Source organism: Ambystoma mexicanum, chromosome 12 (assembly GCF_040938575.1).
Source record: "Ambystoma mexicanum isolate Mex_15411 chromosome 12, UKY_AmexF1_1, whole genome shotgun sequence".
Taxonomy (NCBI): Eukaryota; Metazoa; Chordata; class Amphibia; order Caudata; family Ambystomatidae; genus Ambystoma; species Ambystoma mexicanum.
The window spans coordinates 12633625-12655022 of record NC_090936.1 but is presented as its reverse complement, the minus strand read 5'-3'; the positions used below and the strand labels follow the sequence as shown (position 1 = coordinate 12655022).

The 21398-nt window shown below is 43.1% G+C and overlaps 1 protein-coding gene across 2 annotated transcripts in view; it reads left to right on the top strand.

Annotated features, from left to right (window-relative positions):
* The window catches only part of SEMA3E (semaphorin 3E), a 516349-nt gene that overhangs the window by 432822 nt on the left and 62129 nt on the right, over positions 1-21398 (top strand). For both annotated transcript variants that reach the window (XM_069627817.1, XM_069627818.1), the window contains exons 7-9: positions 5250-5392; positions 7686-7800; positions 19212-19281. In XM_069627817.1, coding sequence (XP_069483918.1) covers positions 5250-5392; positions 7686-7800; positions 19212-19281 — 328 coding nt within the window. The remainder of the gene's footprint in view (positions 1-5249; positions 5393-7685; positions 7801-19211; positions 19282-21398) is intronic.

The window sequence follows — 21398 nt, the reverse complement described above, 5'->3', positions numbered from 1 at the left end:
TAGACCACGTATCTGTAGGAAGGATGGGCCCAGGTGGAGCCATCAGCTAGGTATCCACCAATTAAGTGACTAACCCGTAAACATTCTATGAGTAGTTCGATATATTTACTGAGCCCATTCCTCCGCAATGTTTTGTAAATTGATTACGCAACGCAACGTTATTTCTGATGCAATTGTTTAACAACACCTGCCTTTAATCGTCTGGAATACAAGAGCTACAAGAGGAAATGCTTGCATGTTGTCCTGGGTTAGATTCCTTGTTTGAATTAAGAATGGTTTTGAAATGCACCCAAGTCCTCCATCATTCAGTACTTTTCCTGACTGATTGTGTGATCCTCTGCACCTCCTCAACACGTATCTGTTTAATCACTTTCTCAAGTGTCTGTAGGCACTTTCCACCAGATTTCAAGCATACTATATTTATCTATTAAAACACTTTGTCAAGTGTATGTGTGCTTGAACTTTGGAGAAACGTGCCTTCAATGTTCCTCAATTAAATCACTTTTTCAATTGAATGAAGACACTTTCCTCAAAAGTATGAACGGACAACATTTATCCATTAACACACTTTCAAGTTTATATAGGCACTTTTCACCAAAGTTCAAACGTCCAATGGTCATCATTTACAGTAAATTGGTCAGGATTATATGCGTGTTTGTTTGAACATATTAGGCCCTTGCAACGATAGGGTCCCCTCAGGGGTTTTTCCATGGAATTCATGCATTGTCGTCTGTGCAAAAATAAGCGGTTGAGTGGAACGCTAAATCATTTCCCGATGGAGTGCCCTGCCATCTCGCCTGTTTGAGAAGTTTGTGAATCGGCACGACGATACATCGACGCAGATTTCCTGGGAGCGATTGATGAGTGTGTATTTATAATTGTCTAACTATTAATTATTTTAAGTGTAGATCAACTTTCGTTTTTATGCGTACATATCCTTGTTAATGTGCACATTACGAGGTATGAATATTAATCTTGCACGTTCATGTTATAGTTGTCTTTGCTTTTTTGCATCTTAGTATAGAAGTTTAAATGCACTAATAAAATAAATAAACCAGCTCACTTTCTCATGTGCATTTTACTTTGTTCCAAGGCCCAGAATGCAGCATTTCTACTGTCAGTCACTTTCTCATTTGGCTTTAAGAACTTTACCAATATGCAGTATGTTCCATCTTTCCCTCTGCCCTGGCTCCTGCATTGACTCCTTCTCGTAACGCTTTTGCTTGGGGCTGTCAACTCTTCCCAGCCCCAACATTAGCCTGTGACTGCATATCTCCATCCACTGAACATTTAATGGTGCAATTATAGTGTAACACAATACACGGAAGGTGCTAAGAAACCTCTTCTTTTGCAGGTGTTAAGCCACAACACACATGAGCAAAGAGATGGCTGTTCTTGAAACTGTTAGTGTGTTGATTTGCTGATCTGTATAATATTTGCAAAACCTGCTCTTTTCTACTGTTCTTTTCTCTTCCTCTGAGCAGATAGATCTATTAAATCTGTATCTTCATGATGAAGCAACACATCTCGTGTATACACCTCTCACCTTTAATTGCTGGGATTTCTGTTATGCATTGTTTTACATGTGTTTTTATCCATTTAAATGTGTTTTTATCCATTTAAATGCACTCAATGTATTGACCCTGGAAGGGTGAAGGGCAGGATTGGCCCGGCCAGGGAGTCACCCATGAAGGGCATGCGTGAGCCATGTGGTAGGCAGGTGCTTTAACTCCTGAGCTATCCCCCTCATGGATTCACATAATGTTGATAATATTTCAGTGTGCCCATAACCTCTTTATCACATTCATCAAAAGGCGAAAGCTAACACAGCCACCACAAAGTGTTTGGGAATGCAAAGCTGCTCGGGGAACCATTAGCAAGAACTTTGCATGGACATGAACAGGTTTTTAATAACAATATATGTTTTATTCATGTTTCTAAAATAATCCCTTCACACTGACGAAGAGGTGAGGACATGAGTATTTACCGTGACCAATGTCACACATATAAGTCACACATGCCTCTTAAACACCACATGATGTCATTGGTATAGGAGTTTATTTAGGAACAGGTGGAGCCTATTTACAGACACGTTGCTATGAGTAAGTTGGAAATAAATGTGTAACTTATTTCTGATTTTACATGACCTCTGCAGTTGCAAATCCAAGAGTACGTATGAGTTCCTCATACTAGTTTTTGTGTGAAGGAGCCCTTGAGTGAGTTCTCAAGTTCAAAATGATGTCTCTGTTGTCCAAATTAAGTATGATACTGAAATATAAATCGCTTAGAAAAAAACGCCTAATCTAAACCTAAATCTAAGATGGGAGCAGGCTAGGACCATCAAACAATAATGAGGCTGTCCTAGTGGCGTCTTGTCAAATAAAAAGGCCTATAAAAAAACTATTGCCAATCCTTACAACTAAGTTAACTAATTAACTTAGAAAACACTGCGGAATAATGTTCACCAGGAAAGAAAGAAGTCTTCACAAAATGATAAGTCAGAATGGTAGGTCTGGGGTCTCGCTTCCCCACATGTTTAGAATAGGACAAAGCAGGACTTCCGAGCAAAGAACACTGCTGGGCATCGCCAGCATGAGCTTATAGTCCAGTTCCAAAATATCAGGGCCTTCTGTGGCCAAGTCTCTTTCACACAAAGTCTCTTACTTCAGAGGTTCTGATGTGTAACCATCAACAAAACAAAAGTTCCTTTCAGCAATCTTCACGGGGTGATTACTCGTTGCCTTAGGAGCCCCCTCTGCCGGGCTCTGATCCTTCATGTAATGTTGGCCTCCGTCTGTCGGGTTCACTTTGGTCTTTTGTTCACAATGCAACATTCAAAGTCTCAATGTCTTTTTAAACAACCATTCACTGCAGACAACCCTTAGCCGAGTTCACTCTTGTTGACACAATGTCCACAAGTGTATTCCTATTCACTTTGATTTGCAGGCATCCCTCAGCCGGGTTCACATTTGCCAAACGCACATTTCACTTTGCTTTATCAATATGCGGGATTCACTCTTCTTAGCTTCCTACTTGGCATCCCTCCATCGGGTTCACATAGCCATTCTACACCAGGCTCATTCTCATCAGAAAGCGGGGGTCCCCTTCCTTTAGCTTTCTTCCGGCATCCCTCTGTCGAGTTCACACTTGCCACAGTTCCCAGTGTTCACTTCAGACTACTTAGGTTACCTTCTTACCTAAGTTCAGTTCTCAGCCCCCAGTCAGGCATTCGTTAAAGCCCCAGCCAGGCTACACACAGTTCTGTTAACACACCTTACTTTGCTTTCCTTCTTGTCAATGTGTCAGAGACTTTCAATTGCACAAGGGTTTTGACTCGACCCTTGTATGACCCCTCTGAATCTTTACACAGGCCTCTCCTAGTGCATTCTGGTACTTCCAGTGTCAACAAAGGGGACCAGCCAGAGTCCTTTGAATGATCACCCACATGGTGCATGACCACTCTGCAGTTGGTCCTTCACTGTGCTTTCTTCCAAGCCCAAACACACAAATTATGTATTTACAAGTTCATACAGTGTTGCCGTTCACAACCTTGGGCTCATGACAGTCTGGTTTGCTATGAGCTCTCTCCGACTCACCGGCTGTTTTGAACCCGTTGACTTTTCTTGCCTCTGGAGTCCAGGACGGTACCATGGTAGCAAGCATACCTCCCTGGCTGGGTTATGAATTTGGGAGGACCCTGTGCACAGTTGACATTTGTAACACCACACACCAGCTGTAAATCGCGGTCTTATGATTCTTTTCACAGAGGCTTCACAGGACTGGGTTGAAAAGGGCAAGGGCACTTCCATCCTTGTTGGTCTGTCAGGTTTCACCACCTTTCTTCTCTGTTTGAACTGCCGGCTTGGAATGACTGCTTCCACATGCATTTGGCCTTGCTTGAAGTGTGCTTTTGTGCTCTGTCTTTTATCCCTGTGGGGAAGGGAAAGTGCTGTCAGGTCTGTTTAGTTATTATCAATTGCCTGACTCTGCCTGACACTGGTGTTCGGACATGCCAGGTAAACTGCTTGGGGTGTTAGTCCGTTGTCTGTTATAGTGTAGGAAAGTGTTTGTGTTGGAAACGGGGGCGGGGGAGCAGTAGAGCATCTACATATCCTATGGGGTAGGATGTGGAACAGGTGGTAATGGGAAGGGGGTACAACATCTCACCGGTCGGCATCCCACTTCCACTCCCCAAAGACCCCTCATCCTGGTGATCCTCCCACACTGGTCCACCCCCAGTAACTGGCTCCAATACTAATGGCAGTGACCTCGCCACCTGGATGACAGATCCCCAGGGACTAGCAAGTGAGACACCTTCAAGTTTCTTACAAGGGATAATCAAAAATGGCCACTCATGATAAAGACAGAATGTACACCACTAGGCAGAGGGTGTTGTCATTATGGCATGTTGTTGTATATTTGTAGAGTGCTCTACCACCCAAAGTTATCCTGGCGTTAACAATTGAGAACAAAAAAGGGAGCCAGTAAAGTCATGACCGGAAGGCCATGGGGAAGATCGATGAGTAAAGGTCAAATTGTTCAATGCGAATGTCAGAGTTGAAATCCAACGAGTCTGGTGTTATCTCGGTGGAAAATCCGCTGAGATGCCACCATAGTGTAATACCGCTACCGCCACTTGGTCCAGCATTCTTACTGCCAGATTACAAGTGGTGGTGGCAGTGTTAGTCCCCATTTAATTGGAGTCGATAGGACTCCATGGGGATTTTGATGGAATTACCACATCATTAATTCCACCGACATTTGGTAGAAAGGTATCGGATTAACTTCCAGCTCTGAGCTGGAGGTAAATCCTCCATCTTTACGCCAGATTTATAGATGGATGATGCGGTAATACAACGGTATTACCGCCACATTTTACCCATACCGCCCAAATCGTAATATATCCCAATTAATTGTTTTCAGTCCAAATATGCTGCTTCTCTTAAAATAGAGGACAGGAGGATAGCTCAAGGGCAACACACTGGTCTTGGAAACACAACAATGCGGAGCAGCACAGTTTGATACCCGGTCTGTGCTTAGATGCTGAACTCCGGCATGAAAAGTGATATAAGAAAACTATTTATAAAAATCACAAAAGTATGTAAATATTTCTACATTATATATGTAAAATTCTGAATATTGAAGTGTACCACAATTCAATGTAACATTTTTGAGGTTTCCTCTATAACAGACGCAGATGCATTCAAAGTATTCAATAAAAACACTGTGCTGAATTTTTCTTTCGACAGAGCCAAAGTTTGTTGGCTCGGGAATGATTCCCGATAACGATGATCCCGATGACAACAAGGTGTACTTCTTCTTTACGGAGAAAGCGCAAGAGAGTGACAAGGACAATAACGCTATATACGCAAGAGTGGGCAGAGTTTGTGCGGTAAGACGATCATGCTTATGAACAATCTAGGCTAAAACATATTGTGAAACTGAAAATGGCATTAATAATTTCCTTTTGCCAATGCCTGTGTTCCTAAATATAATGAACGGAATCTCCCTTCTAAAGTCAATATTGTAAATGCATCAGAACCCAGGCAGCTCCACTGTCACAAGGGAAGGAAGAGATTCATTGACGAACTAGCATAACCCTAGATTTGGTGATGATATTCCGGAAATTCCAATTCCGGAGCCACAACAGTTGAGGGAACTAGTCCAAATGTTTTCTTGTTGCTTTTCTCCTCACAAATCCCATTTAGAAGAGTACCAGTGTTTATCACAACATATTTAACAGAACTGCTGTGAATATATATGGACTTTTAAACTTTTCATTTATATGTAAATGCTAGTTGGGTGATTTGTTTCGAGAAAATCTAAAACCATCGGACTTTTTGTTGGTTCATGATCCCTCAAACGTTCAAAAAGATTTGAAACATTACTCAGAAAAGTTGAGTTCTCCCATAACCGGGTGCTATGAGGGGGCACTGGCTTCCTTCATTCCTGGAGTCCAGTCGCCTGCCCCACTGCACTGCTTGGGCTTGACATTTGCCACGGAGGGTAGTGGAGCATGTTAAATGACGTGCAGAAAATTTAAGAAAAAAACATGAGCACATATTTTATTGTTTATTTTTAAGAGTCCTTAATACCAAAAATGTTTTTGTTTTGATATCCTACCCACATTACAAAATTAAAAGCACATCATTACTGTAACACCTATTATTACAGTGCTTAGAAGCGGGAAGAACCATGCATCAAGTGGGACATAACGCATTATTATTATCCTGAGAAATGGATATCGCAGTTCACGTCTTTTGAGTTCTGTATGGAAATTCCACTTTCCCTAGAAGCCGACCCTTGCATATATATTAAATATTGGCTGATGATGTGCCAGCGTGACAAGCAATCATTCATCCGTTGGGCAGAGAAGTGGACCTCGACTTACAACCAGATCATGCGGCCCCAGAGACCAAGCTGTTGCCAGCATGTGCCGCCTCCTTTGCTTCCTTCTTAGAATCTCTCTGGGGCAACCATTGAATATTCCTCTGTTCCTTACTGCTAATGGTTGGTTATAGGTCTACTGCACTTCCAACTGATGCCTTGTAGCAGTCTGAAAAATAGCTACTGTGCTCTTGTTTCATCTAAATTCAATACAATGTCATAAGAAGCTAGCTCGTAGCTACTGCAGCACCCTCCCACCCCCCACATCTTCCTCAAAAGCTGGCTTCCTGACAAAGACCGCCACATTTGAGGAGGTCGACACAATGTCTTTGTTCATACTACAGCACCTGTGAGTATTTCCAAACTCTATCCCAATTGCAATGCTCAGAATATCTTCTTCTGCGGCAAAATCACACTCTGTCGGTGTTTGTGATCAACGACTAAATAGCTTTAGACGCAGCAATTTAATCGTAAACAGAACTCAAATCTGAATCTCCATCCAATTGGCAAAGCTGCTAGCGTGCTGCCAGCCTTTCACCAGTGACGGTGCCGGACTAACCCTAACCCCAATGTCTAACACTACGGTTAGCCCTACGACAAAGCTCTCTGCTGAACCCGCTACCCCTGTTGATATTGACGCATATACCCAACATGCAGGACCTTGATAATACTGTCTGTCTCTTGCAACCTGCTAAGCTTCCTTCACATAATGCAAAGATTCTGAGAGACTGGATTTGCTATTAGGAATAAATAAAGTCTGGATTCGGCCGGCTCAAGTGAGAACCTGAGGTAGAGCATTTTTTTTGTAGACTAGGAAATGTGACAGATCACAAGCTATATCATTGGCATATATAATAACAGGTTTATTTCATTTAATAAGTAACCTATATAAGTATTCTTAAGGTATTCTGTCCCCCATCACCCGTCTTTATGCGGATGGTCGGTTACAGTGTGACCTCATTGACATTTTTAATATATGAATATGTTTATTGGTTAATATGTGGTCAAGTGCTACAAAGTATCAGAAAAGTAGAATGTATATAGTAGCATTGGTATTGAGGTTAAAGTTCATGAATGGATCTGCTGCCCCCTGCCCACGTGACGAATGTGGCGGCGGGAACGGGTGACCTTGGGGCGGATACAACAGACGCTCCACAGTAGGGACGTCCCTCTTGAATGTGGAGTGCGGCCCTCTCTGTCTGTCTTGTTTTTCAATTTAATTTACAGGAAGTTCACGTAAACTAAAGAGTTAATCTTCAAAATCCACAATAAGGTTTATTTCTTTGCGTTCTTTGTAGAACGATGTTGGAGGACAGCGAACGCTCGTCAATAAATGGAGCAGTTTCCTCAAATCAAGGCTTCTTTGCTCAGTACCAGGGCCAAATGGAATTGACACCTACTTTGATGAACTAGGTAAGTATAATAAGGAAATAATGAGACAAAATAACATGTATTTAAAAACAAGTAATGCAATGTATGTATGCAATATTGTACTTTTTCTACAATTACAATATTAGACCAGAAACTGTTTGTTTAAATCAACATTTGAAGCTGAAGCTGCAATCGTTTCTTTGCAGTGAACCACCTGCTCTGAGTGCCAGCCTGTTCTCTTTGGGCATGGTTTAGTTTGCAGCATAGGCTTGGGTACCTGTGTGCTCATGACGCACACTGAGCAGTCGATGCTCTGCATGATGTGTGAAGATGTGTGAAGTGGTGGCACAGGAACGGATGTTGCCTGTAGTAAGAAAGTGCTGTTCACTTAGAAGGCTTGTAACACAAGTCTGTCTTTCTATCTTTGACTAGGCAGACAGGCCCCTGATTAGGTGTGAACGCGGCCAACAGCCGGCAACAGTTTAACAATAATATGTGATGTAATATGACACTTATACAGTGTGAGAAACCTGAGGGTATCCTCACTCCTCCTCCCCCTGGATCCTCCTTTCAGAGGGCCAGTGTAAGGAAGGCATCTATCAGGTAATAAACACAGACACAATGGATACACGTTTTGAAAACGCCCTAATTCTAGAATGGGAGTAGTCTCGACCATAAAACAACTCGCAAATGCGTCCAAGCCAGTCTACTCAAAATAAAAGGTCATGCACTAAAAAAAGGAACCGTGTACTCCTTCTCAAGATGGCAAATGTGTTGAGGGAAAACAAAAGGAAAATAGTGTCTCAAAAGAAATGTCAGAATGTCTTAAGTAACGACTCCCTTCCCCACGTTCAGCACCACGGGGTCTAGAGAGTTTCTTAAAAAGGATAGGTGCGTGGCACACAGTTTAGCACACTTTGGCTTACTGGTACGATACAACAGTTGGGTCTTGGGCATCAGACATCTGGTAATTCAAACACTTCCTAAGGCTTCACCCGCCTTGTCATCAATACTTTATTCACATTCACTTTCCCAATTTCTCACAGTTATGCACAGGTTGTCCTCTGCCGGGCACAAGCCTGTCCTCTTTTTCGTGGGGGTTCCCTTTCACACATTGTATCTTAAATATCTTTTCACTGTGAAAGACCTTAGAAGCTGCAACGATTGCACATAGACCTCTGCATGACCACTTCGACCTCAGCAATTCCACAATTCACAATCTTTTCTCATCTTGCAACACCAATGCCTTGTGGTACTTGTAGTTCTTATTCTCTTTAGATTGCCTTTTCCATAGTTCATATGCTTTGCCCTCTTGGCATATTCAACTTTCTTTTCTTATTGCGGTTTCTTTTTTTCCATTGTTTCCCACTGTAATATCTTTCAACTCATAACATTTCACAGAGACTTTGAAATGTGTGTCTCCCCTCATAGGACCACTCCGTTACTGTGTTTCTTTTCCATTTACTGTTTAACAATTGTCCTTTCCATTCTATCTGCACACGCGCAATGTTTCAACTTTCATCTGACAGCTCACTATAGCTTTAAACGCCAACCAGGCTTTTGTTGTCTTCAATAACTAACTAATCGTGTTTCTCTTTTATCTCATTCCTGCAGCAGTAAAGGCTGTTACCAAAACCACCTCTACTCCACCCAAATCTGCCATTCACCCGCGAGGGTCACAGGCTGCTCTCTGGCAACCTCAAGGTTTCTTTCTTCCACACACTCAGCTTTAGACTTGGAATGCTTACTGCTTCCCGATAGTGTGGATTTCTCACCTGGCTCTCTCTCGATCCTTGCAATTGCTGATCATCCCGTTGGCCTTCCAACTTCCACAGACTGGTTTGCATTAGCCCCGAAAAAGCTGTTCCTTCTCATGCCCATCCTCGCTCTTAGTGTGCATGTGTGTGCCACCTTTTATCCCTACAAGAAGTGTTAACAAGTGGGAGATGTGCACTGTTAAGACTATTTGCCTGACCTCATTACGGGGACAGAGCCAATGCAAGTCAGTGGAGGTAATTGTTGTAACTTCATTCCTCATCTTCCTTGGCTCAATATTGTTGTCAGTGTTAAGAGAGTAGGAATTATGGGAGCTGTAGTTTCCCATACAATAGGCAGGGTTAGGGGTTAGATGGGGGTATACCATGTCTCACCATTGGGTGCTTCTCACCAAGGACCCCCTACCCAGGTGATCCTCCCTCATTTGTCCACCCTCAGCATTGCAAATCAAAGTGATGGCCTTTACCTGGCCAACTGAGTACGGGATCCCCAGGGACAATGTTGTGAAATACCCTCTGGTTTTTCATACCAGGGAAAGGCCATCACTTTTGTATCCTGACCCTGGGGGTGGATGACCGGATGACCTGGGTGGAGGGTACTTGGGTATTTGGAAGAGGGTACCCACAAATGAGACATGGTATCCCCTTTTCCTATTGAGAACCAACCTAACCCTCCCCCAGCCTTTTTGGGCTATTGTAAAACATCTCCCCTCATTTTCCCACATTCAACCTATGACAGTACTGGGACGAGGAAGAGGTGACTAGGAGTAGTGAACACTAGTCAACCATTTCACTGCTCTAGTTCTGGGACGAGGAACATGCCTGCAGAGTGCTGTGAAGGTCAGGCATGTCGCTCTAATTACAGTCCGGCAAGTCCAAATGGGAACTCACACCAGCAACCTGTCAAGTGGTTGCAGGTGTATAATAAAATGGGTAAACAGCAGCAGAGAGACAAACGGAGAGGCCTGTGTGGGAGAGACCAGCAGGGGATCCTGTTCGAGAGGAGGCAGCCGTGGTGGGTCCTGAAGGGGCAGCCAAGACACCGGCAGACAATCCTGAAGACCTGTGGAGCCCAGGGAAAGATTGGCTGTCAGAATTGCAGAGGTTTTGGAGCCTTTGTGGTCATAATGCAGCAGTTGGAACTGCGGGCAGATGAACAGCAACAAAGCTGCTGCCGGCATCTTCGGAAGAGAAGCAGAGCTGCCGGCGAATACAGACAAGCACCAAAAGTGCGAGCGGGGCTCGCAGTCAAAAGCAGGCCAGCAGATGGAGCAGAAGTGGGACATCTCATCTACGCGAGAGGACCGCCGGAGACCAGTGAGTTAAAGGGAACATCACTTGAGACTGGGGCACTCCGAGGGAACCATGTATAAGTAAAACAAATGTGCAGAAAAAGGTGCACAGATTAAAATCAACCTGAAACCACAGGTTGAATGGAAATCCAGCAGCAAAATAAATAATAATGAATATTGAATGCCAAACTGAATGGAAACTTTATGGTCCAAGCTACGAGCCGATAACTGATGAATGGGAAATTGCCCAGTTGAAAGCAATATATGACATGAAAAAGCAATTATGAAGTTTGCAAAAGAGCATGACAGAAAGATGGGGAGAGGTTAAACCACCAAGAAGTGAACTTTGTGCATGAGTGCAGTACTGCAAGGCCAAAGACTGACAAGATGCAACACATTGTGGCAAAGCCAAGTGAATGTGAACCTACATATAACACCTAGAGGCCAACAAGGAGAAGCTAAGTGAGTGTCAATCTGTACACACGGGCAAATACAGAAGAACCTGTGTGGGCTGAAGAACCTAGGGGTCCTGGTTGCGTAACCTGTGATGGGTGGACCGTGTGGTCTGACAACTGCACCTAGACCAGGGAGCCCTGAATTTTAAAAAAACCAAAGACACTGTTAAATTAAACCAAGAAGGAGAATTTAGGAGAACTGTTAATTCAATCCAGATGGAGGGTCAAGTTGACCTGGAGTTGTACTGAATATTGAAATCAAGTATAAGTTGGTAATTTGAAGTCTTGGGGAAGGGAACCCTGAGAGTTGATGAACTGCAATGCTTTCTTGAGGACAGAAGCCTCAAGAACCTGTTCTTTGGTACCCTGGTGCCTTGATCTTGGGGAAGGGAACCCCAGGAATTTGTGGAACTGGGTTAAATATGAGAAAGGTAATCTGAAGACGTTTGTGGAACTTTCTTGAACTTCGGAAGGGGAGCTGAAAGGAAGCTTAGAAGTGGGAGAAGCTCAGAACTTTGTGTTGATCATCATTTTGTGTATTGCTGACAGGCCCCTACACATTATTTAGCTGTGAGGACTCAGGATAGTATTTGGACATGGACAGACAGACTTTTAAATTGAACTTTCTGACTCAGACGTTCCTTAGTTCCGTTCAGGTTGAGAAATCCCACCTTGGAATAGGGCAAGTTAGGCATTCAGCCATCCTTTGTCATGCAACGCATTCCTACCTGCCGTCTGTGGCCCCGATTCCGATTACGCACTTCCGAATTCCTGTCTCGTCTTTCACGTCACAGCCACTTGACGGTCTAGTCTTTCTCCGTTTAAGCAAACGTGGCGTTATTTAAGCCACACCCTATCTTCCTTCTGTGAGTTGCAACCCTTCCGGTCAGCTGTGCTTTCTTTTGCTCCCGCGGTTTGCTGTACGCTGTATTCTGGCTCCGCTGAGCTTTCCTCTCTCTACTCCTCCTCGTCCTTTTAGGCTCCGATTCCCGGGACCTTTCTCTCTCTATTTTCCTTCTTATTCTTTGGTTCATTAACCATCCTGTCTGCTTGCAGTTTTTTCTGTTTTATTTGTTGTGGGAGTTATTGCATTTCCTACACTTCCTGTTATTCCTTCCTCGCTTACTATTACTGAGAATTGACGCTTTCCGTTGAGTTCAACTGCTACAACCTCCATCAGGATTCCCACCTGCCGTTGTGAATTCCTGGGGTTTTTGCCTACACTTGGCTTTTTTCCCCTTTCCGGTCTCTCCCGGGAGGGGGTCACGGTCAGGGCGTTCCTATCGTTCTCACTGTGGCTTCTTCTCGTGGGAGATATCCACAACAAAGAAAAAAAGAAAAGGACTACCGAGCGCATCGAACTCTCAGATCTATTGAAGAGGACTCTGATTCAATAGGTGAGGAGGTTGAAGAGGGAAACGGGGATATTCACATCGAGATTGTTGACATCCTTACATTAGAGTTAATAAACCAATTTAGTTTGAACTTTGACTCTGTTGTTGTCTGTGTCTTACTTCATGATGCCTTCACAATAGTGCCTGCTCCCATTGTTATGGCTTCAAAGCGCTGTAGGTGAATGCCCTTGGGGGACTGAAGTCTATGGTATGGGATCATCGTCAGAGGAGCTTAGAATGTAGTTGTGCATTTTAGCCAATATGAAGGCAGGTAGGGGTGGCCAAGTCCCTGCTAGCCATCCATGTCGAGCAAGCATGTGGATGGGTGCTGTGAGATTGTCAGGAGTTTATGCAAGTCCAGGAGACAACAATCAAACATTTAATAAAGGTATGTATGATTTTAGCAAACCTAATTGTGTCCCAATGCGTTGAATACATTTTATTGTTGATAACGAGTACCTAATGTGTATTATATAGTGTCTCCAAAATATAGTGCTGATATGATGTCATTAAATTATAAACCCGTGCTGTGAACAGAATTCTGTACAGTCCCGGCACTAATAGTTAAACCTCATACACCTCGGAGGAATTGATGGAGGACCATAAGTTGAGGACCAGCTATTATCCCATGTACTCATGATCTCCTCAAAAAGTCTTTATGGCTATTGGCCCATGGAGCTCTGCCAATGAGACCTTGCAAGAAATTACCTTCCTGACATTGTGATTGGCTGAGAGGAGATTGATGATGCAATCCATGTACTAATTAAACCTTATACACCACTCAGAGGGCTGTATGGATCTATATGGTCCTGAAGAGCGAGTTCAAGGACAGCGAACAACAGTGGTGTTTAATGAGGTTTGTCGGCACAAAACATAGGGTACAGCCAGTGGATTGTGTCTATAAAGCCGTAATAGTCTGTGTTGCACTTTGTATAGAGAGGTGTTTGTTTTGTGTATAAATCCGCCTGCATGGTCGCAGGGATTTGGCTAAGGATACAGTGGTCACTGCTGGTGGCTTTGGAAGCAGTTCTGGATGAACTTGGTGCAAACCTCTCCTGTGGGCCCTTGAACATTTTGTGAAGGCTTTATCCCTACAGCGGTTAAGGTACAGGTTCAGTGGACCTCCGCATCTTGCCTGTTGGTTCATCACGTCCAAAGCCTCAAATCTCGCGTTGAATCTCTGGTTTATTTGTTGAGTTCATCCAGCCAATACGATCTGTTTGGGGGAGAATCATCAAGTTTGTTCAGCAAATCAGAGCCCTCGAATACATTAAAGTATATTTCACCCTCTACAAAGACCAGTGGCTGTGTGTGGGTATTTCTAGGTTGTGAGAGAAGGTGTAAACCTATTTGGATGATACTCAGTGGGTGTTTGGTGGGGCTTTGGAGCATTGATGCAGGGTTTTGAGTACTTTTGCCCAGTTCTCTTTGGTGTTGATTATTTGTCTAGGCTTTTGGTCTCTATTGTGTGTTTTTGTAGAAAATCGTTTTGCCACTTTGTGTTTGTTGACTGTATTGTTAGTGTGTATTAATTTACGCTACAAGAAGAACAAAAAGAATGTTGCCTATTCCTCTAGTGCTCTTTCCCTTTTTCATTCTGTTTTAAAATGTATACAAGAAAATGGTGGTTAATCTCTAAAAAACACAAAAAGGCTGTAAAACGGACATAGTTCTAGGCAGCTACTCCTCCACCCCCCCCCCCCAAAACCCGGCAGACAATGGCTGCTACAGTATTTAAAGCAGAGTGCCAGGAAGACACGGTTAGTACCGCTTTTGGCATTGTAATTGCAACTTGCGCTGTTTTAAAAACATTGTTTCTTAATATTGCAGCTTGCGCTTTTTGAACATTGTACCTCAATATTGTGCCTGTAACTTCCATTCTTGTTTGTGGTGCTGTTTAAAATCAGTGAAAATGATACCCGGGTCGATTGAATTGAATTGCAGTGCTTTTGACAGTCTACGTGACTTGAATTAGAGTTTCCTCTCTGCACGTGTGACTATATAGACAAGAACTACAATCCCCAGAAGAATTGTAGTTCTAGGCAGCTACTTCCCACCAAACCCGGCGCGCATGTGCCGGTGCGCACGAGCAGGCACAGTCTGCTACAGTCTGTGGAAGGAGTGGAGGAGCAGCTACACGTTTGCAGTTTTCTGAACAGAAAAGCCTTTTACATCCATAATTAATGTTGCTCCTGGACAACAATATAAATGGTGAGCTGTACAACGGGAGCTTGGACCTTAAACAAAGGGAAAGAGAGGATCCCCCCAAGGGCATTTCATCCCACTTCCTGCTGCACCATACAATTAAGGTAGGATTGCTAAACATCAGATTCATGTGCAAACACGCACTCAGCATAGATGAGCTGATCACTGAGAAAGAAATTGATCTACTTTGTATTACTGAAACGTGGCATAAAGACCCAATAGGACCCACCTGCGACATTGCTGTACCAGAGGGATACACAGTGTATAATACTAACAGGGAAGGTAGCTAGGGTGGGAGAGTGGCTATTGTAGCGAGAGAGTCATTGAAACTATTCAAAGCAAATTTCAGTTGTCACAGATGTGAAACCCTGCAGCTCAAATTAACGTTTACACCTAACGACTGCATCAACATAATAGTCATTTATAGACCTCCATCGTTCGTCTCAGACTTTGCAAATGAGCTTAGCTCACAACTCATAAACTTAAAATCACCTAATCCATCCACATTGTTAGTAGGAGACTTTAACCCCTGTAGAGGTAATAAGGTGGATAAAGAAGCCATCTCACTCGAGAAGACCTTAACACATATTGAATCTTGATTACGTTGTTATGAACAACGAACCCACAACCCCACAAGGCAACCAACTGGGCTGGGCCTTAACGCACAACCTGCAGACTCAGAGGGTTGTCACGGAACCGTGCATATGGAGTGATCACTATATGGTGTCTTTGCGGCATTATTGGCTAACACCAAACATCATCATCATCATCCTCCTGATATAAAAGTACGGAGTAGAAATGTTAAAAATGTAAGACCAGAACAACTCAAACCCTGTATCACAAGAATCCTGAAATCCTTCCAAGAGCAAGACAGTTGTGAAATAATGCGGGACAAATCCCTTGCACAGATTCAGAATCTGGTGGAACAGGAAGCTCCCAGGAAAACTAAAATAGCGAGGAAAAATAGTAATCACCAGAAGTGGTTCAGTGAAGAACTAAACAAACAGAAAGTAGAAAAAAGAGCGCTAGAAAGAAAATGGCACCAGAATCGCTCCAAGGAAAATATAGACAACTGGAGTCAAGCCAATAAAAAATCCAGAGAAAACATCGAGAAACTAAGGCTAATAATTACAATAACGAAATAGCAGCAGCATCAAATGCTACAAGAATAGAAAAACTGAAAGGTCCTTACTACGCCCTTTTCACTATCTAAGGGAGACTGCGATACAGTCCAAAAGGCCTTTGCATCAAACACTCAAAAGGAAAGAGACAATATAGTTATAGCCAGAGAACAATCAGCAGAAGTCATTCCAGAGAAAGACTGTTTTAATCAGGGAGTTACTGATTCCTTTAATTTCCCATCAGTCTCGGAAACAGAACTTCTGGTGGTACTAAACAAAATGAAACCAACATCAAGTGCCAAAAACATACTTCCTTCAAAAATTATACTAGAAAATAAGGACATATTTGCACCTGTTTGGTTAAAATAATTAACGCATCTTTTAAAGAAGGTTCAGTATCGAAGAAAATTAAAAAAGTCACAATAATGCCTTTGGTTAAAAAGGTTGGTCTTGACCCCAAAGACCCAGGTAATCTACGTCCCATTACTAATGCTAACTTTGTCCTTAAAATATTGGACAAAATAGCTACGATCCAATTACAGAAACATATACAGGCATTACTCCATCAACAACAATCTGGCTTCAGGGCGTCCATAGTACGGAAACGGCCATGTTAGACCTGCAAAGCCATATGCTCGAGTTGGTGGAGAGAGGCAAAACTGGGATATTGATGCTGTTGGACCTTAGCGCAGTCTTCGACCAGGTAGATCACCAGCTCCTGGTAAAAGTGCTAAATAAATAACGGGATGCTCCCCGATTGCCTTGGACTGGCTCATATCCTTTCTTTCTGAGCGTCAAGCCAGAGTACACTGGGGGGAAATGTTTTCCGAGGCTATCTCAATTATTTTCGGTGTACCGCAGGGAGCTAGCCTATCTCCATTGTTGCTCAACATATATATGAGAAGTCTGTGATCTGTTGGAGGACGTCAGTGTCTTTTTCACAAATTACGCCGATGATACGCAACTGATATTAGAACTAGAGGGCGATGACACAAGAGATACTGTGAAAATAGTGGAAATCTACAACATAATAGACCAGTGGATGCAGCAAAACTGGATGTGCCTAAATAACACAAAGACAGAGCTCTTGATCTTTGGAACCAGCGCAGCCAGAGCCAAACTGGGAGAGGAGTATCATTTCTTCTCTATCAAAGAGTCCGAAATCCAAATCTCGGGCAAGGTTAAGACCCTGGGGATGATGGTAGATACCCGGGTGAGCTCAGAGGCTCAGGTCAACTATTTACACAAAAACAATTCATACCATATACTCCTCATTAAAGCCATTAGACCCTATCTGAGTGAAGAGAATTATGCAACTATAGCTAGAGCAAGAGTACTATCCAGACTAGACTACGGAAATGCATTGTTGTTGGGAGCAACTAAAAAAAGACATTGCTAGATGTCAAGTCATGGAAATTGACGCGGTTCGTCTAGTGAAGAAACTAAAAACTAGGGAGCACACAATGGAGGCAAGGAAATCATTGCATTGGCTAAGAGTTGAAGACAGAGTGAACTGGTGTTCCTTTGGAGAGGCCCCGCTATACTTCAAGAAACAATTTACAAGATATAGCCCCTCGAGACAACGACGCTCAGCAGATAAAGGACTGCTAAACGTTCCAAGATACAAGCTCAAAGCGGGCATGGGCAGATCCTTCACTGTTTGCGCGGCGCAACAGTGGAGCAAACTACCTCCTAAATTAAGGTTAGGATAGAACTATCAAATGTTTAGGAAGAGCTTGAAGACTTTCCTCTTCAAGTAAACTTTAATGCTTAGCAAAATAAGAACCCGGTGAGACAGATGTTAATTCCAAATGTGACCATTACATGTTGTTTATCATCAGCGCACTGATGCCTGAGGGCTGCCGTCACTTTATAAGCACCCATAACATAACATAACATAACATAACATAGGGGCAATACCCGTGAATGCACCAGATCTGGTGCGTATACTCGTCCCGAGTGACGTGTGACGTGGATATGGAACGTGAAGTGGATAAGCCTCTCATGTGATCATGCACCATGTGCAATGCTGAATCTTTAACAATGAGACACTGACTGGTGTGACGCCCACAGTGCTGTGTCTCCTGTGTTCCCTTCCAGAAATATCAGACAAGCATGACTTTCCACCAGGCTGCTTTCAGTGACTCCTGGCTCTCCTCCTGTTCCTACTGCCCTGTGCTTCCCAATGACACTTTCATCTCTTGTCCACTCACTTCAGGAGAGGGTCACCATGTGTTGTCCTCCACCTCCTAAAATCTCTGGGGCTTTACCCCACTAAAATCAGGTGAGGGCGATTCTTCCACAGGCATCAGTACAGGAAATCAAGAATGACGTTTGCGTGTGCGTGCGTGTCTGTGTGTCTCTATATCACAGTCACTCAAACTGCTCTTTCTTTCAGGCACTCCCTCTCCCTAAACTCTGCCCATGTGCCACTGTTTTAGCCACCTACCTTAAAGCACAGAAAGCATCACACGGCATTGCATAAGCAAACTAACGCAAAATCTGACTCGTACTAGTTCTCAGTCACACACTACCGCTCACAATTCTTCTTCCTATTCATTTACTCCAACTCCATTCCAGTTTGCTAATCCTTCCCTACATTTCCTAAGCCTGTCTTTCAGAAATGATGACTTGTATCTTTAAAAGCCGCTTGAGATAGAAAACGACCGGCCAACACCTATACCTCTTTTGCCCACGTTCAGCCTTGCCACAACCACTTGACAATAGAGTGATTTGAGATCCCTGTGGGAAGGTTTGTGAACACCTACTTGGAATCTACCAATCTGGTTGCTCTGTGGACTGCACCAAGCGATTCAGGCCCACCTCTTTTAGGGTGGGACCAAGCCGAATTTGTATATGGTCTCTTCTCTTCTGCAATGGCTCGGCAGGCTGAACAACAATAGTTTGGAGGATTGAGCAGACTAATACCAGTGGTTATGATTACTTCAAAACCTTCAAGCCATCGACCTTCAATTGGGCTAAAATCAAACAGTCTACCATGATGAGATATGGCCCTGGCAATTCTATGTTAAGCTTCACCAATCAGTCTCCTGATTTGTTTGTTGTTTTGCTTTCTACCAATGCTTTCTAAAAACCGCATGCATCATAGACTAGTATAGCATTTGTATTATCTTCATAAAGTACCTGTAAACTTCATATGCTTCTATTGCTGGAGCAAATTGCAACTTGTACTTCTATTTCTATTTTACAGAGGATGTATTTTTGTTACCAAGTCGTGACAGCAAGAACCCAGAAATATTTGGATTATTCACCACTACCAGGTAATCAATAACATATCAGGAAAGTAATACAAACAGTGAAGGCAGAAAAAAGTATGTATTACTTTCAAGCAAAATCAGCTTTATGAAGTTGTACAAGCACACATAAAAGAAATAGAAACATGTCTAGTATAATTACAGAACAGTGCATTCATATACAGTAAAAGACCTCTGACTATTTAAGGGGCAGAACTTAAAATGAATAAAGAAGTCAGCTTAAAAAACTCTCGACAACAAAAAGGGCTCCTATAGTATGATTTTAAAGAGAAATGGTGAGATGTGTGCACTAATTATCACAGGAAGATTATTCCTTTAGCGACAGCCCAGCACCTTGGCATGTATTCCTCCTGGACCGTGCGTGTAAACGTAGTCGCTGTACGCGTGGGTTGCCGGCAGGAACATAACTTTGAAGCAGGTTAGAAAGATGTTCATTTGCAGCCCCTTTGACTGTTTTGCATATTTTCAAAAATACTCGGGTATGTATTGTGACGGGTCAGAAGGATGATGCAGACACTGAGGGCATTTTAGGCAAGCTTTATTGAATAACCGGCAGAAAGGCCATCCCTATGGCTATGGATTGTTCCTTACCTAAAGAATAACTAAGGTGCTCATCGGTCGTCTTTTTCTCAATGTCCAAAAAGAATCTGTCCACCCTTCAAAATGACTTCTATCTGACCCGATCACGATTGTAACAAAATAAAGGAAGGCAAATTACTCTTTTCTCCTGCTCCGTGCGTTCAACACCTGTCTTCTTGGTATGCTCTCTTCTTTGGCAACTCTCTGTATCAGTTCAGACAGTTCCTTTCTCACATTAGACCATTCATATACCATTTTAGGAAAGTCTTTGCTTTGTTCAAATTGTTTGCTTGGTGGCCAGGTGGGCCGTTAACGTCCGATATACTCCCTTTCTTATATCAGACCATTTTACTTTGGGCGGCTCCCATTCGCTCCTTTCTTTGCAGGATAGGACTATATTTTCTCTGGTTCAACCCCTCATTTGAGGTTTTCAATATCTCTCTCTCTTTTACTCAACGTATTCACATTCATTAAGGTTATCCATGGGCTTGTCTCACGTTCATATAAACCTTCCCCGTTGGGAATTTTATTCTTTCTTTCCCTGTATTAGCAGAGATCACTTTTAGTAAAAGTATTACATTTCTACTTTCATCCCGTCCACGGAACAGCATTGTTCTTTTCCCCAAATTATCACAGTTCACATTTGACAATAATAATGCACTTGTATTCAACTCTCCATCAATAAGGCTTATGGGGTTCATGTTTGTTTTGTCACAGTTCCAATATAGTACCCCTTTGTTCTTATGTGTACTGAGACAAGTTATGTGTTCTATATTATGGCAATAATCGCTGAGTGTGTACCCAACGCAATACATGCAAGTGCGTCCACGGGATTACACTGTGGTATAGCTCGGAAACGACCAATCCACGTTAAGTGTATCCCATGGATTCTTGCTGCTGGGTACTAATATACTCTGTTATTCTTCCTGTGCCGCCCTGTTCCCCACTTTACCTTAATTCTGCTCAGGATATTGCCCTGGGACTCTAACGAGTCTGGTGTCAGTTCAATTTCTTTGCTGCGTTGCCTACTTCCCATGCCTGCGGTCCTAGCACTTCTAATTTCCTTGCTATCTCATCAGGGAGTCATTTTACTTCTAGTGGCTTCCCTCAGATGGTTTTCGTGCTGTTGCCTGAGCCAGCTGCCCGCCCTGGATCTCTCAGGGTAATGACACCACTCATTATCCTCCTCACAGGCTCTCTGGTACGCTGACCGTTCAGCATTCGTTTTCTTGGTTACCAGCGAGTATGGAATATGAGGGTTCCATGTCCCACAATGGCTCCATCTCTTCCCATGCTCACATCAGTGTGCTTGGAGACACACTGCTCTTTCTCTCTTCATCCTAGTTCTCTCCCTCGACATGAGTGGATTGATTACTTTTCCATGAAGAGACATTTTCTCTTTCTCTTGAAGAATAGCATCCCTCAGCCTCTTCTCCAGCCCAGTCTTGATACTTGATAAGAGTTGGTTGTCCCTTGTATGCGATTGTGTTTATTGGTGAAAGGATTTCCTCACAGGAACAGGAGTCCTTGTCCCCTAAGGGGAA